At 37.9% G+C, this 18,532-nt stretch overlaps 1 protein-coding gene across 21 annotated transcripts in view; it reads left to right on the top strand.

Annotated features, from left to right (window-relative positions):
* The window catches only part of CASK (calcium/calmodulin dependent serine protein kinase), a 351,423-nt gene that overhangs the window by 158,412 nt on the left and 174,479 nt on the right, over window positions 1–18,532 (top strand). For all 21 annotated transcript variants that reach the window (XM_072743849.1, XM_072743848.1, XM_072743845.1 and 18 more), the window contains exons 4-5: window positions 5,294–5,371; window positions 9,987–10,059. In XM_072743849.1, coding sequence (XP_072599950.1) covers window positions 5,294–5,371; window positions 9,987–10,059 — 151 coding nt within the window. The remainder of the gene's footprint in view (window positions 1–5,293; window positions 5,372–9,986; window positions 10,060–18,532) is intronic.

Below are 18,532 nucleotides of genomic sequence, written 5' to 3'. Positions count from 1 at the left end.
ATAGTTGTTTTTGTCACCTTCAGAGGAAATGCTGGTCAGGGAAATTCAAATTTAGTCTGGCCTTTACAGTGTTCCTCAAAGAAGTTTGCTGATGAATTCCAATCTACCAACTGTTACCAGTCTATAATGAGATAAATACAGAAATTGAGAGTAAACATTTAGAAGCTGTTAGAGCAATTTGACATTGCTGTGAAATCAAAGCATATGATTTTATATTTTATAAAAATACCAATTAATAATATACCTGAGGGGGGAAAAAAACTGGTTCCTCACCACAGTTGAGAAGCACTTCTTCGTCTGATCCAGTGTGAGTCTCCGACAAGCTCCCTCTTTTTCTGCTTTTACAGAAAACACATCATAGAAAAGGAAAAAACCTTTACTCCCTTAGATTAAGTTACTGGATCTGTGAATTAAACTGACCAACACAAGACTTTGATAGGAGAAAATAAAGCTTTTTTTATTTTGTCTGCACATGGCAGGACTCAGTGGGGCTGCAGGACAGCCTTACTGGGGAAAAAGTGAAAATCACAAAAAGGTAGTTAAACCCAGACACTTACATATCATTTTAATAAACAGTAATAAAGTATGAAGAGACTAGACATGGGAAGGGGGGTTAGTTTGTAGTTTGGGTGTCTCACGTTGGAGGTGAGTTGTGGGTAGGCGACTAAGAAATGTATGGTCTGTAAGAGTTGTTTGGTCAAGTTTGTTATATAGATGAGAGTAGTTCTCTTCCTAGTAACAAGAGGGGAACATCTTTACAAAGGTAAATTTGAGCCCTGTTTCTAGGCAGAATGGAGGAGAGCAGAGAGTTCTTCCTCTGCTGTTTTTCAATTGCCTTCAGCTCAAACTACTCCTCTGCCAAAGTGGCATATTTTGGGATGGCATATTCTAATCCCTTCAACATACGACTAGCCATACATTGTGCCTCTAGACCTGTGATTTGTTTTGTTTGGCATATTTGTTTGGAAAATTTTCTAATTATATAAGTAATGCATGTTTAGTGTAAAATGTTAAAAATTTCAGACAGACAGTAGGAAGGGACAGCTAAGATCATTCGTGATCCCACCACTTTTCACAAGTAAGAGTCAACCTCCCATAGTTTCTCTCTGCATAGAGGTTAGAGGCATTCCCCATACTCTTTATTCTTTTTAAGATTTATTTATTTATTCATTCAGAGAGAGCGAGAGAGAGGCAGAGACACAGGCAGAGAGGGAGAAGCAGGCTCCATTCAGGAAGCCCGATGTGGGACTCAATCCCAGGTCTCCAGGATCATACCCCGGGCTGCAGTCGGCGCTAAACTGCTGCGCCACCAGGGCTGCCCCCGCCCCCCCCCCCCCCCCCCCCCGCCCCATACTCTTTAAAGCAGGGGTTTCCTCCTTCTTATTTTATTCCCTCAGAGTAGAACCAAACAAAGAAATTTAGAACACACTTTTTGAAGCTTCTTGGCAGCCCCAGAAACACTTTAACATGAGAAGCAAAGAGAAAAAGCTTTAAATAAAAGAAGCTGTAATGCTTGCCTTAAGTATTAGCAAATAAAGATTATCAAAGATTTGAGGACATCAAACTTTTTGTTCAAAGTTGTTAATCAGGTTTGTATTATGAATATATATTTTTTAAAGATCCATGATAAGTGAAATTTGTGGAAATAGTATTTCAGTTTCTCTGTATCTCATAAAATTAAAAATTAATGAATTGCCCCTTTTACTTTAACATCAGAATTACAAATAACTAATCAAACAACTTTCATAATAGAAGACTACTGTTGCAGTGATGACTGACTTTCAGACTAGCCCCTCAGAGAATATGGCCATATATTTAAAAAGTTACACAGGTGATTTTGTTTGGTATCCCCAGTTGTGAACCATTGTATTAAAAATGTACAATGACCAAAAGATCCCATTTATAAGAGCAACCAAAAGTGTACTGGGAGAAAAAACCCAATAATCAATATTTGGAGCTAATATGAAGAAAACCTTAAAACTACAACTTAGAGACATGAAAGGAAATGGAGAGCATATCACATTCATAGATGAGAATATGAGAAAAATGTTAATGTCTAGACGTTACCCTATAAATATAATACTATCTCAGCCAAAATATTAACGATTTTTAGCATTTAACACATTTTAAAGTTCAGCAGGGAGGAAAAATTCACAAGAAAATGTTGATGAAGAATAATAATGAAATGACTTATTTTTCCAAATGTTAAAATGTGCTCTTACAGAGGTGCCTTGGCTGGCTCAGTTGGTAGAACATGTGACACTTGATTTTAGGGTCATGCGTTCAAGCCCCATGTTGGACATGGAGCTTACCTAAAACATAAATAAAATAAAAAACACTATTACAGTATGGTTTGATAAAAATGGTTTGATACTAGGTAAAAGAGAAGATCAATGGGAGAGAGTAGAAACCTGAAACTACGTGTGTCTGTGCATTTGTAGAGACTGTCATTTCAAATATTAGTATTTCAGATATGACCAGAAAAAAGTGAACTGATCCATGCTGATAATTATAGGGCAGTAAATAATTTCCAGTTGTTTCTCACTGACTGGTTCTCTTAGTAGGCATTGGCCTCTCACCACTTGACTACCTGCTACCTCCAAAATTCCTTTTTTCCCTCTTCCAGGTGCCTCCAAAAAGTTGTCTTCCAGCTCTCAGGAGAGCTCCCAGATTCTTATTGCTTGGTGGTGCAATCAATTCAACTGTCCTTTGCCTAACTCCTCTCTCATCTGAGCTGAGTAGTACTCATCCTCACATTTCACAATTAAAAAGGAAATCGCCTAAACAAAAGCTGTAATTCCCTCACTGTGAGGGGTCTTTTAGTGCTCCTAGAGATCAAGCCACCAGCTTAAACCGCAGTCCGCTTAAGTCAATCAGAGAAGGACAAACAGTCCTCATTCATTTGGGGAATATAAATAATAGTGAAAGGGAATATAAGGGAAGGGAGAAGAAATGTGTGGGAAATATCAGAAAGGGAGACAGAACATAAAGACTCCTAACTCTGGGAAATGAACTAGGGGTGGTGGAAGGGGAGGAGGGCGGGGGGGGTGGGGGTGAATGGGTGACGGGCACTGAGGGGGACACTTGACGAGATGAGCACTGGGTGTTATTCTGTATGTTGGCAAATTGAACACCAATAAAAAATTAATTTATTAAAAAAATAGTATTTATTTCCTCCCCACAATACAAAGAAATAAAAAATATTCACCCTCTTAGTAATCAAGGAAATGCAAATTAAAGCAATCATGACTTTTCCCCCCTCTTATCTGGATGGCAAAGATTAAAAAGGCATAGTCATCCTAGTGGAGGCAGGGTAGAGAGGAAAGAACACTTTCACAATTAGTGGGGGCAGTAGAATATGTTAAATATTTTCCAGGAGTGTATCAAAAGTGTTATTGTATATGCCCCTTGACCTCTACAGGACAAGTACAACTCCGCTTAAAGGACTTGTACTCTAACAAGTGATCAGGATTGTTCACAAGGTGTGTGACCACATTCATTTGGGCTTTATTTCTGATGGTGGAAAGTGGTCACTACCATACTTGAGAGTAGACTATGCCATCACAAAGATTTTTTTACGAAGAAGAATCCTATTTGACTTTGGAAAATGTTTAATTAGCTGTGAATTAGAAACTATGAAAGTGTTGCAAAGCCTTGTATAAATGTGAAAATGTTTTCTTTTATATAAAACCACACCAAGTTTTAAATAATATAGTCAGTTATTCATTAAATATTTACTGTGTGCTCAGTCTTCTGCTGGGTATTGGGTGGGAATATGTTGAAAGTATAAAGCATACTTGTTCTTAGGACTTTACACTGTTGTTGAACTGTTGAGCTTGAATATGTGCATTTGCTCCTTGCACACCCAATAGGTGTAGCTAAAGATAATGGGAAGAGCATTGAATATAGATACAGATTTGATTTGTATCTCTGTCACATACTTCTCTACTTACTTAGGGAAATTGAGAATGAAAAGAATGCTGACATCATGGGGTGACTATAAGAATGAAAATATAACAAGGAGCGTTTCCCATTTTGCTTGGTGAATAGCAATTAATTAATAATGATTATTAATACCTAATTAGTAATTATTAGTAATAGTAATGAATAGTTTCTTTACTTTCTCTTCTAGAAGTCTGTTTCCTCAGTGTAATAGCTACAGCAGATATACTGGAGTCTGAGCTACTGAATAAGTGAATGAATGAAATATTGGATTTGAAAACATTTCATAAGCCTGAAAGCATTATGAAGATGTTGGCTAACTTAATATTTGAATAATTTCATTAATAGATATAATCTGCAATGTTTCATATATATGTATATATGTATGTATGTAAATGCTAAATGTGTGTGTCAAATGTTATGATATGGACATATAGGGTTATAGAATTTAAACAAATGAAAGCCTTAATGTAGCTGGTAATCCACCGAGGGGGCTTTCTGGAGAGGTGGGATTGGAATGGGACCTTGGATTAAGGTAGATTTTGAATATGGGGAACAATATATGCAGAAACATATGCCAAAAAAGAAAGAAAATGTTCAGGGAATAGTAATAAGACTGGCCTGTCTAGAGAGCGAGGTATTCTTGAAGAGCCATCAGCTAGAATAGGAAGAAGAGGCAAGGTGTGGCTGACACAGCAACAGACCTTACTGATCTGCTAAGAACTAGAAAAGAAAACCACTTTTAAGTTTGGGGCAAGATAGTATTATTCTGTCACCAACACATCAGTTTGCTAGAATATGTTTGTATTGAAAAAAAAGAATATGTTTGTGGCCATTGACTTTGGTAATGGAAATATAAGCCAAAATAAATTATGAATTAGCTATTTTTTTCCTTCTACAGTATGTAGCCTGAATTCCCAGTTAGTGGTGATAACTACAGCAAAATATTTTAGAATCCTTGTTGGATTCTTAAAATATTACGTGATGTGGCTAGGTACAAGTAATTTTGGAACTTGACTCAAAAATATGCCCATAATCCCCAGCATTGCCCTTTTCTGAGACTTTTTGTTGTGATAACTTACAGGAAATTGATGGCCAGTTTTCTACACCTTATGCTATTTGATGCTACCATTTGCTTGTTCTTTGTATTTCTTTCCATGTAGATTTTCAGTGTTAAGATGGTTATAATCTCCTTTCTAATTTGTCTATTTTTCATCAAAAGAAAGGAGATTTAAATAACTTATTGGAATCATTAGTTGTAAGCCAACTAATAACTTTATTATAGTGTATTCATTTTCAGTATTTTCTTCCTGCAATTTCTTCTTACATTCTTTTTCACATTTCTCCACAGTATGGATGGAGCAGATCTGTGTTTTGAAATCGTAAAGCGAGCTGATGCTGGTTTTGTATACAGTGAAGCTGTAGCCAGGTAAGTCATTCATCATTCGTATTGACTCCCCAGAGGTCAAGGCAGAAATAAAAGAAGGAAATGACAAAGAAATCATATGAAGTGACCTGCTTTTTGAACTGATGATGAGCATACTGCCACTCTTTCCTACAAGGAGCATGTCAGTTTTAGTGTGCGTTAGTGGGACCAAAGTAATGACTGGAAATGCAAAATACTGAACAATTAATTTATCTATTAATACAGGTTTACAGCTCAACATAGTACTGCTATGTTTCCCATTTCTGATGACTTTAATTCCAGGAGATATTTCATAGCTCAAGAATTAAGAAGATGCAAATTTGGATTTTTGTGTGTTTTGGGCAGATGTGCCTTATTAGTTCTTTACTCTGCCTTTTAGTGATAGCAGATTGTTATGTGACTGGTTAATCTGATGAAATGCCCAGAACAGTAGAAGGAATAAAAATAAAAGCACAGTTTTCCTGCTAAATATATTTGCTTCAGGCCAGTGTGTGATCTTCAGGCCAAGCAAATGGTGGCTGTTGTTCTAAGTCAAATTGTTGTGAAGAACTAATAGCTCAAAATAAGGAGTAAAGTTGAACAATCACAGGGGCCATGCACCAGGCCACTTGCTCATAGATTTAGAGCAGTATAACTTTCTGCCTTGGTGGCATTCAATCATATCATAAATACCGACTTTGGTGGGTTGTCTTTTTAATACATGGGATCTGCTTAGTCACCAACCATAATATGTTGAAGGATTCAAACCTACAGCTCTAACAGGCTTTCTTAATCCCATTTTTCTATTAGTTTTGAGTTCGTATCAAATTAAAATTTCGTACAATTTAAAATTTTTATTCTGTATTCTGCTTCAGAATTTAAAAGCATTCTTTAATACCAAAATAGACCATGCATTCTTGATTCTTCTTATGATACAGCGGTAAATCACTTTATCCAACTAAATGAAACTCTCAGGTCCTTGTGTATCATTGTTTATACTTATCATTGTTTATACTTCAAGAATTTGAAGCACCCTGTCTTTTGTACTTTCCCATCTTAATCTCTTTCAACAGCAGCATCAAGTAGTGAAAACTAAAAATTCTGATTTTTATAAAACAGTGAAGCTTGATGAAGTAAGATGCCTTTTGTCCATTTGAACCACGGTAACACTTTGGGTACCTGGCACGTGTGCTGTCGGGGTTAATACTAAACCGGTACCACTTTTACTGTGTTCCCCACTCATCCATGTGGCTTTTCCTCAACTTTGAGCCTGTCTGTGCCACTGGCCTAGGTGTCAGGATAAGGAGAATAGTCCTATGTAGAGGTGATGCCATACAGTGAAATGAAAGGAACTTTCCAGAATGGTACAGTAAAGAGTAGCCTTGGGACCAGTAGATGACACTGCAAAAAAGAGAAATTAGGCACAATTAAACACCCTTCCTAAAAATTACAAAAGGCAGGGAGGGGCATCCTCACAAAGTAGTATTAGGCATGTCCCCTTTTGCAGAGGATCAGTAACCATACAACAAGGGTATGTAGAGCCTTCCTTTGGTTGTAGAGCATTCAACCAGATGACTTCAGACCTTCCCTCCTCCTCTCTGATTGTGTGATTCATTGTTGGGAAATTTAGCTTGTATCAGTATTCTAGTGAGACCAACTGCAAGAAGACTCCGAGGCACCAAGTAATCAAATTGATAATGTTTTTCTCCAACTGGCTGAGCTTCAAAAGAAGCAGCAAAGCATGGCATAAAATAAAACTGCATACAATCCTTACAACCCAATTAGTGATTACCTCTGTTCTTTCAAGAATGATGAGTTGTGGAATATGCTAACATAATCAGATTATCAAATCAAACTCTTAACAAACCAGAGTGATGTTCTTACCTAGTACCAAGCTTTACTAAATAATTACAACGATACAATCAAAAGGCTCAGCTGAAACAGAGAGGTCTGGATTTTCAAGGGCAGCTTCCCACCTCAGAAATGCACCTCTGGCCCAGAGTAGATGAGGTCTCTACATGAGGTTTGTGGTATCCCACACACAGAAGGGAGCATTGCAATTACGAGACATCTCCATTGTACCAAGCCTCAGGGTGTTGTATAGCTTCCATGACCTTCTCCAGGAAGTCAGCCATACCTCAAAGATCCCAGGTTCCATTTACCATAGGTAATCCTTAGCCAGGCACATTCTTTTAAGAGCATTTCAGGGATAAGGTCTCTTCTGCTTAGCAGGAGCATTAGTTAATCTCTTTACCTAGAGTCTCCTCCCCTCTTTTCCTCCACCACCATGGAATTGGAGCCTTCCATCAGAAGTCAGTGGTTTGCAGGCCAGTTCTTTCCTTCCCCTAAGTTGTCCTCATTCCCGATCCTTACAGGCAAACTTATGTATTGCGAAGTTTCTCTGAAAGTATAGGCTACTGTGATGAGTCATGAAAATGAAGCTTTCTAATTAAAATTTAGTCAGCAATTCTAGGCTGTGTGGGTAGATTTTGCTTCTCTTTTTATTCTGCTTGCACACTGTTCACGTGCACAGCCTGCCAGAGTCATGACTGGGAGAGTAGAGAAAGATCACTTTAAATCTGTAATATCTGGGAAGAAAAAAGTGTATCCTCCCCCAACACACTCCAGAGATTCTGATATGTATGTATATTTGGGTCAAATAATTGAGTACTCTGATAATTAGGTTAAAATGCTCATTCACTGAGGGTTTTTTTTCTTAATGAGGCTTTGAGATAGGAATTTTCCTCGGGCTAAAGATATATAAGTGGCCGTCTTAGTACTATGTATCCAAAGTAGTCTATACTGTAGGTGTAAGCTATGTCCACATTACCTAATTTAAACTTACCCACTGGGACGCCTGGGTGGCTCAGTGTTTGAGCATTTGTCTTAGGCTCAGGGTGTAATCCCAGCCCTGGGATTGAGTCCCATAAAAATCTTTAAAAAAAAAAAAAAAACTTACCCACTATTCTAATGTTCACATCTAGATGCACAAATAGGCTGTTCCTAAACCTTTGACTAAACAATAATAATAGTATTGTAATAATGACTTACCCTTTGTAGCGTGGTTTAGAGTTTACAAAGCACTTTTACATTTGTCTCTACCATTTCAGGGATCACGTAGCCTTCAAAGCCTGATTTGAGCCAGAAAAGGACCAAGTTAAGTATCCCTAACTTAAACAGAAAATTATAGGCTGCACAGGCTCAGGCAAAGATCATATGACCACAACCCCTTTTGTGTGCATTTGCAAAGTAAGAAAAATTGACGTGACAACTAAGAACCGCATGAGCCAAGTTTTGTGCTTTACAGCCCAGTTGTGAAGAGACAGTGATAAGTCTAGGGTTATTGGGGGTTTTTTTTCCTACTTTTCATTTTAAAAATGGAACCTTCTGATCAATTGTAGCACATGAAATAATGCATATGCCAATGAGAGGGATGTTCATGTGAATTTGATAGTAGCATACCCAAAAGGGAACTTGGCAGAAATGCCTTTTAGTTGTATAGCAAGAGAGGGGGGAAAATTTTTTTTGAGTCACAAAGATACACACAATGGCATTCCACAAAGATACACACAACGGCATGCACAAGTACTGGTAAATTATTTAGTTTTTATTTCTTTAAAGTGTGAGGAATATAAGATCTGGAAAGATAAAAGCAATAAATATATAATAAGTAATGTGTATATTGCATTTCCATGTCATGGCTGATTGGGAAGGAAAAGGGGAAAATGAAAAAGGAGGGGGGATAATAGGAAAAAAGAGAAAGACACGAAGGGAGTAAAATACAGAGGAAGAAAGGATAAGAAGACACTTGACAGAAAGAAATAGGATTAAATGAAGAACTTTAGAATTAATGGAGAGAAGTCAAAGTGACCTCTGAGGTAATACTGAATACAGCTTTTACTCTGGTGATACACTGTTGCTAGTTGACCCTGTTAGCACTTTTTAATGACTGTTCTTCAAAATGCTGACTCCTCCTGTTTTCACCTGCACCTGGGGGTGGAGGGAAAGCCTCTGCAGACCCCTGCTGGCCTCCTGATGAGTCCAACTTCCTAGGATTTAGGCCCAGAACAACTCTGCTTTGTTAAAAGATGCCCCAACTAAAATTTGATTATGTTGCAAAAAGAAATTTTACGCACAAAGCGGTTCTTTCCTCTTATTTGTCCTTAGAGCTAAATGGAAATAAGGCAGAGAGCCAGCCTCTGCCAGCAGATAAAAGGCTCTCACCCCTTAATTCAGAATCCATGGTGTACCTCTGAGCACTGTTCACTTAATAGCAATCCATTGTAACTAAGTAGAATTAACCGAGTGTCTGAGACTTGCTTCTCCACCTCACCCATATTTTCAGCTTGAATTTTTCCTTTGCATAGCTATTTTACTTATAAACTGTGTGAAATTCTTTTGACTTGGTTATCTTAGAAAATACAGAACACATTATTTCTTCATGAAGCTTATAAACTCATGAGTCTGCCAGCTTTTTCATTATGAAGCCTCACATTCCACCAGTCGTGTCTACTCAAATGAAAAGTGTCCATGGGCAGTGCACATGAAGGTGGGAGTTACAAACTAGGGATGCTATATATTAAGTTTTAAAAATAAAAAAATGTTATTACAGTTTTAGATTTCTTTTGTTTTTCTACAGTCATTACATGAGACAGATACTAGAAGCTCTACGCTACTGTCATGATAATAACATAATTCACAGGGATGTGAAGGTAAGTTATTTTTGTCACTAACTTTAATGTTTATGAAGAGAAACTGATAAGTGATAATGATCAGAAGTATTTCATTACTCATCTTACGGAGAGCATCTTAAGGTTAATTTTACTTCCAAATAAATATTTATTTAACTGCTTTATATTTGAAGAGTCATACACATTCTTAACAGGAACAATTTTATCATTTCAATTTCCTTATTCTTATTAAAATGTACATGTATTCTGAAATTCTGTTATTCTTCTTTTGCCATTATGTGTATAAGAGAAATGAAAAAAACCAACACATAGGAAGAACCAGATAATATCCTATCCTAAGTTAATGGGGGGGGAGGTTGGTTGATAATTGGTTTACTTGGTTCATATAAGAAAAGTTCATCATATGCTTTTATCTTCGTAGTGTTGCAGTACAAAAGAGTCACCATTTTTTTTGCTCCCAGTATCAAGTTCATGAGAACTGTCAATCCCTGGTATGCAATGGTGTCAGGCAGAATGTGGAGACTCACCAGAAAGAAAACCAATGGGCCTTCCACCTGACACCCAGCCCCTTCCAAGGCCTTGAATTGCTAAGAGCCCCCTGATGTCTCTCTAGCCCTACTACCTACTTTCTCTTTCTGGCATTTTGTTACTGGTCTCTCTCTAACACACAGCATCCACAGACATGGGGCTCTCCTTCCTTTAAAACATATTATCGAATGCCTGGCTTCTTCAATGTCTTTTAATGGTTAAAGAAATTACTAAGTACAGTTTAAATTTTCTAGAACGTTTGGGAAATTTTAATTAAAATTCTTGTGGTTAGGGGCACCTGCGTTGCTCAGTGGTTGAGCATCTGCCTTTGGCTCAGGTCATGATCCCAGGGCCCTGGGATCGAGTCCTGCATCAGGCCCCCCACAGGGAGTCTGCTTCTCCCTCTGCCTCTCTTTCTCTCTCTCTCTCATTCTGTGTCTGTCATGCATAAAAAATAAAACTTAAAAAATAAAATAAAATATAATTCTTGTGGTTAAAACTGAAGTAAAAGCATGAGCAATTCCAAAAACAGTCTAGTGGAATGTTTACCATAGCAAATGAAAAAAATCATGGGAGAAATGTAGAAAATGCACATGAGTTATAAAATATCTTACTGTTTTCAAATGTGGTGATAGGAAAACAAGATGGTTAATATCAATACTCAATACTGAACAGCCCACTGGATACATTGTACTTTTGTAGAAAAGTGTTTTTCAGTTATGCAAAGAGCAAGAAGTGTAAAAAAAATAAAAGGAGAGAAATTGTTTTTTTAATTTATTTTTTATTGGTGTTCAATTTGCCAACATATAGAATAACACCCAGTGCTCATGCCATCAAGTGCCCCCCTCAGTGCCCGTCACCCAGTCACCCCCATACCCCGCCCACCTCCCTTTCTACAACCCCTTGTTCGTTTCCCAGAGTTAGGAGTCTCTCATGTTCTGTCTCCCTTTCTGATATTTCCCACTCATTTTTTAGGAGGGAAATTGTTAATGATAGTAACAGGCTGTGTTACTCTTCTGCATTTAATTAATATATTAAAATGCATATATAAAGAGTAAAAGCTCTCTCCTTGTATATATTATAAATTATATGATAAAAATTACACTTTGAAAACTTAAAATGTATAGATTCCTAGTTCATATAATAGCACTGCGTTAAAAACACTTTTGCTCAAGGGGCAATTTTATTTTGAGTTCTCTTCTTGAAAAGTAATGATATAAACATCATATAATAAATAATGATTGACAATATACTGTACTGTAATACTTTTGATAATACAGTCAGCTTTTGATTAGTCATGGTATTTGATATGATAATCCAAAACCAAACAAAATCCCAAAGTAGTTATATTTGAATATCATGCTTCAGCTTCTCATTTACCTTCTGGTTGATTTATTCAACAAATATTCAAGTGCCTGCTTTCATGCAAAATGCCGTGCTTGGAGACCTAGAGGTATTATGATGATCTCAGTAGGGAGATGAGGCAGTGTATCTATTACCGATGGCTGCAGATCAGCACGCAACTAAACCTGGTGACTTCAGACAACAACTGCCAATTATTTGCTCACAGTTCTGCAGTTTGGGGCAGAGCTTGATGGGGGACTGCTCAATTCTATTTGACAGACTGTGGGCTCAGGTAGCATGGCTAGTCCCCACACAGGCTTCACTCTTGTGGCATGTCAGCTGAAGTGACCACAACAGCTGGGAGCTGGCTGGGCCCTCTTCGTAGTCTCTCATTCAAGGTACTCCTCCCTCCCTCCCTCCTCCTGCCCTCTCTCTATCTTCATGGGGCCCCCTCTTAAGCAGGACAATGTCTAACGGCCCCAAATAAGCAAAAATGGAAGTTGCCAGGCCTCTTGAAGCCTTGGCCTGAAGCTGACAACTGTGTCATGTTCTCTGCATTATGTTGACCAATAGGTTACAAGACTAGCCTGGATTCAGGAGGAGAAAAAATAGATTGTACCTTCTGTTTGAAAGAGTGATGTATGTGCACAAGGATAAGAACTTGTCTATGGCCACCTTTACGGACAAGCAAAACCATTATTGTCCAAGGTAGAGGGTGGGGAAATAGCATTAAAAGAGCCAGAGAAGTTTCATGGAGGTCACATTTGCATCATGGGGTAGTTACATAAAGATAAGAGGGCATTTCACAGAAAGGCTCAAATTTAGTTTTGCATTAGATTTTATTTGTTTATTATTCCTAAGGCACATGCCAAATAATTTTGAGGAAACACCCAGGAATGTGCTGAGGAAGAGAAGATAGAAGTAATTCTCAAACCTCAAGTAAGAAGAAACCAACTTTCTGGTACCATCGTTCAGTTGGCAGGTGGACACAATACAGAGCACACATTGATGTTGATATCCTTTATATCATATATTATATTATATATAAAATATTTCAGTACCTGAATCTACACATTTTGTATGAGTAAATGGAATACCCACGTTTAGCTACTCAGCAATTTTGAATTTGAGTAAATTTTTCTTAAGACACTCATCCAAAACTATGCATCGAGTGCTTCCTGTGTATTGGGCACTATCTAGGAACCAGAGCTAGATCAATGAGCAAAACAGACAGAATCACTGCCCCCATGGAGCAAACTGACTTTTCTAGTTCAGGGACACCAACACTAACCAATGAGCATAAATAAGTCAACTATATGGTAGGTTAGGAGATGAAATGTACTGCTGGAGAAAAAAAGAGCAGCCAAAGGGATAGGGACTGCTTAGAGAAGGGGTTGCAGTTTTAAACAGAGTGGTCAGAGCAGGCCATATTGAGAAGCTGACATCTGAGCAAGGACTCACAGGAGGAGAGAAGGTGAGCTGACAGATATCCAGAGCATTCTGGGTACAAGGAACAGCCAGTGCAAAGGCACTAAAAGCAGGAGCATAACAGACCTATTTGCAGAATATCAAGGAGGCCAGTGTGGCTTGGGGTAAAATAAGCCATGAGAAGAGTGGGTAGGTAGATGAGGTTAGAGAGGAAAGGAGGAGAGAGGGAGGGGCTTTGACTTCTATTCTGAGTGAAATGAGGATTCCCTGGAGAATTTTGAGCAACCTATGATCTGACTTTCCACGGTAACAGCAGTACATTGCTTTGTTGGTGATGCAGTGAACCAGGGGCTCACAGGTGGAAGCAGGCAAACAAGAGATGGTCCTGCCTGGCAGGGCTAGAGTGGTAATGATGGAAGGGGTAAAGACAAAGTTTCCAGATATATTCTGAAAGTTGTACCAACAGGATTTGCTAATACAACTTCAGTAACTCGGGTAACCCAAGGTAACTTTATTCAGGACCTTGTCACAAGAGGTTTCCAACATAGTGGTCATTCTAAAACTTTAATAATGGTACATCTCACACAGCTAATAATGTCAAACTTCAATTTGACGTGTTGCTAATATGTTTGTTAATAAAACAGCCTATTAGCTTTTCTTCACATTCAGGTATCCTATGTTCAGTGACTGGCCTATGTGTAGATTTCATTTGTGTAGAGGCTTTGGTTTCTATAGTTTGTTTTTGTCAAAGTGTTCTTCCCTTTCACTTAACTAAAGAAAATATGAGAGCACTGCAATGTTTAATTCCTTTTAGAAGAATTTAGATTACTTAATCATCTGTTTCAACTCACCAAGAATATTCTCTCCCTTTCCTTCTCTCTCATAATCCTTGGCACTGAACCCAAAGCATTAGGTTTTGGTCCTAATGCCAAAGGTCCTGGCATTTTATTGATTAGTAATACTTTTTTTCTTAACTTGATAGGCATTTCTTTTTGAAATCATTATAATTCAATCTTAAAATGTTTGGTCATATCTAAGTTAGATTGGAGTATGTGGTACCTCATGACCTGCAGTGAGAACTTGCTTTGGAGAAGCAAAAATTGTGTGAAAAGCAATTGTGTAATCCTTTGAAAGTCAGGGAAGCATATCATTATAGTACAGGTTTCTCCCAACTCCCAAACATCCCACACCAGTGACATTTTGGGTCAGGTACTTTGTTATGGGAGGCTGTTCTTTGTATTATTGCCTCTATGCACTACCATACCACTAGCATTTCTCCTTAGTTGTGACAATCAGAAATGTCTCCAGATGGACAGAATGTCCCCTAGGGCACAAAAATCACCCCTGGTTAAGACCCACTGTATAATACTACACTGTTCCTGCTTTACCTCCCCACAGGCATTAATTAAGGCATGTATGCTCTTTTTTTTCTGTCCTCTTCCCTTTTATTCCTCTTTTTCTTGTGAGAGGATGTGAAAACTTTCATTATGTTTCATGTCTTTCTCTTTTCTTCCTCTCACCCCGAAATTAAAAGAACTCTAAAAAGAACTGGCACAGTTGCCAAGGTAAATGCAAAGCCTGGCTCCTTGCCTGCCTGCATTGGCTCTGTTAAGCATTAAAAGTCAGTGGGTCTTTCTTGTCTCCCCTAACTCCTGGAGACAGCTTTACATGGCATCACCTGGACATGGAGAGGCAAAGCATTCTTAGAACTTTCTGTCGCTCTGACCTCCTGACATCCAATTTTAACAGCCGAAGTTGAAGTGACACCACTTCTCTAAATGCAAATGGACCTGCACACAATCACTTTCTATTCCGAGTGGGACCTGTGCCCAGGAGGTTTGGGGGCTCAGTGTTTAGTTCTCAGAACTGTGCAAAACCCCATAGCCAGACAGTCATAGACACTCAGCCAGAAGCTTCCGCCCAAGCATTTCTGTATGCTCTTCCTTGAAATGATTTTCCTCCTAACTGGTGAATACGCCTGGCTGCTCTTTGGTCCCCTTCTGCTCTCAGTTCCCCTTTCACCTGCGGAGGGCCAGACTTTTACAAACAGGTGTTTGTCACATCACACCAGTTGCCATGGCAGTACAGATTCCGTACAGTATTTCTTCCCCTATTGCTCTTGGTTGCTGACACTTCTTCCACGTCTCTTACTCCCAACTTCCAAGAAGTCCCGCATGTTGTATAGAGAAATTGAAATTCTCATGAAGATGAAAATGGGTTTATTCTTTATTATAAGAGGGGCTCCAATTCATCTTCAGAATTACTTTCGAAGGTTGTTGAACATAATGTATGTGTTCGGCTTGAATGTGGGGTTTTAACAATTAGACCTAGAGAAATCTCTCATGAATTATAAGATCTTAAATTTGTCTTGTGTTTCTAATTGTTGTGCTTCTATTTTCCCACTCCACCCTTCAAAAAAAATCAACTACTTGATTTAGAAAAAAAAGAATGAGGGTTGCCTGGCTGGCTCAGTTGGTGGAGCATGCAACTCTTTTGATCTTGGGGTCATGAGTTCAGACCCCATGTTGGGGGTAGAGATTACTTTAAAAAAAAAAAAGATTAAAAAAAAGAATGGCTGTTTCTTTTGCTTATCAGATGTGAATTCTTTCACTGCTCCTCTCCTTCTGAGCTAGGGCAGCAAGCATGAATGATATGGCCAAAGCATTTTTTTTTTTCCTGTCAGGAATAAAACCTTTCTAGCTGTCATAACTCTTCCTACTGATATCAATTCAGTTTCAATTTGGGGGCAGTCAGAGGAAGGTCTCTAGCATTAGACTGCAGGATTGATATGCTTAGCAAATTACCAGTCCAGTGTCCTTCTGTGCTGCCTTTGCGGTCTGCCAAGCTAGATTTCCATTCAGCTTGTCTTCCCACATTTGTTCCTAACAGCCCCCACCCTGCAGACTGCAAGGCCAGGGACAGGCTGGGAGAGCCCTTACCAAATAAAGGAGTTTGACATCTTCCTCTTCCACCTAGGAAGTAGAAGCTGTTCCAGGTTGAGTAGTCTATCCGGAAGTTGGTTTATCTGGTCTTAATGATTGTCTTCCCAATTAGTAGCTTGAAAGCCACCTTAATGAGAGTGTGTATATGGAAAGGATTAAAGGGAAAACATTTGTCTGCCTGCTTTCTGTAGTTAAGATATAATCTCGTTAGCAAATAAGCCAAAGCTTGGGGCTTCTGAAATTATGTTTAATTCTAACTCACCCATTAAAAACATTGTTTTTCTCAAATTAGTGGTTGCCAGAGCGCAAGGGAGCAAGGGAATGGGCAAAATAGGTGAAGGGGGTTAAGAGATACAAACTTCCAGTTATAAGATGAACGAGTCATAGAGATAAAAAGTACAGGATAGGGAATATAGCCAGTAATATTGTAGTAACATTGTATGGTCACAAATGGTGGCTACACCTACCGGAATGAGCATTGAGTAATGTATAGAATTGTTGAATCACTATGCTGTGCACCCGAAACTAATATAACATATAACATGACATGTCAACTATAATAATAAAAAAATTTTGAGCACAGTTTTTCTGAAATCCACACTTTAGAGTAATTTAGAAAGTAGTATTTCATAAAAAATACTCACCATAACATTAAACAGGCAGTTTGTCAACAACACACAAAAAAAATTCAACATAATTCACAGTTAACCTGTTCAGGGAAGTATCTATGATGTGAAGATAAACATGGTGATAATAAGCTCAGTACAGAGAATTAAAATGGGAGTTTTCTATCAGAATGGCTAACTTAAAGAGAAATTGCATACCTCTTTTCCTGCCTTTTTTAAATGTAGGAAACTCTACTTTGATAATATTTTTTATCTTTTAATTAAAGCCGTGGCAAAATAAAGTGATATTTTTAATAATGATTTTAAACTCCTAACTGCGGTGAGATTAATACTGGATCACTCATGTAAAATGAAAACAATGATTGGACACCTCTGTTTACAACCTGTACTTAGGGAACTAGAGTTCCCAGGTCTGCTTTTGCATCTGCAAATTAATCTGCTAGAAATCAGATTGCTGCTATAAAAGAATAGATATACACTGTAAACATTTGCAGCCAGCATGCATTTTCTTCAAACTTTTTTTCTGAACATTTTCTTCTCTCAGTTAACTATGGAACTTAAAAAGAGGGGCAGAGGGAATATTTACTGTTTGTTTTCTATTCTTTTTTAATGAAATTTATGCAGATGTGCTGGAAAAACCTCTAGTGACATTGAACAAATGGCTCTTGGGGAATCTGCACAGTGTATTGTTTCTACATTTTTAATTCAGGAACAAAACATGGTATGAGACTAAAGGCTTGGAAGTGCTATGTGAACTTACTTTAAACTTCTTTCTGAGCACCAAATAAATTACCACGAGGAGAATAAATGAGTCTTTAAGCAGTCTCTAATGAAGTAACAGGTTACCCTTAACGTTTATTCAACTTCAGTTTCATTTAACTCTGTTTGTTTGCTTCTTATCTGAGTAGAGAACGCAAGTACCGTGGGTGTAGAAATTGAAAGCAGACTACAGCTCAAAAGGCACTTATGATCTTTTTGGGAAAAAACACATTAAAAAAATTTTTTAATTAGATTGTACATAGCACAGAGTGTAGCCCCCATCATTTATCTTCCTGACAAGATTATGTGAAACAAAGAAATGACTGAGAAATGCTTATGGTTTAAGTATTTATTTAGATATTGGAGAAAAATGAGGTGACTTATCTATGCACTTCAGTTTTTTCATTAGCAGATTGGCATCCTTTATGGTCATGATGATTGAAATACATGCAAAGTATATAAGCAGAGTGCCTGGCACATAGCACATGCTTAGTGAATGACAGCTACTCAGAATAGTAACATCATCTGATTTAATAATAGTACCCATGAATTACATATTTTTTCATTCTACAAATGACGACATTAACACCTTAAGAAGGTAGTAATTTAGGATTGTCTGGCTGAATAAGAGGTTCAGCTAGGATTGAACCCAGGGAATCTAACTCCAGAGACCAGTCTTTCAACAACAAGACTATTATGCTGCCCTTATTATTCCTTCATCTATTTTCAGAAAAAGTAATTGAACATATCTATATGCCAGGTACCATTTGTCGTTAATCACGTTACTTATATTAAATACAGAGGGAAATTTACAAGATGTGATGCAGATAGGCATGTGATGACATTTGCTCTTTATTTTGACCAAGC

The sequence above is a fragment of the Vulpes vulpes genome, chromosome X (assembly GCF_048418805.1).
Source record: "Vulpes vulpes isolate BD-2025 chromosome X, VulVul3, whole genome shotgun sequence".
NCBI lineage: Eukaryota > Metazoa > Chordata > Mammalia > Carnivora > Canidae > Vulpes > Vulpes vulpes.
This window is presented reverse-complemented; position numbering and strand designations above follow the sequence as displayed.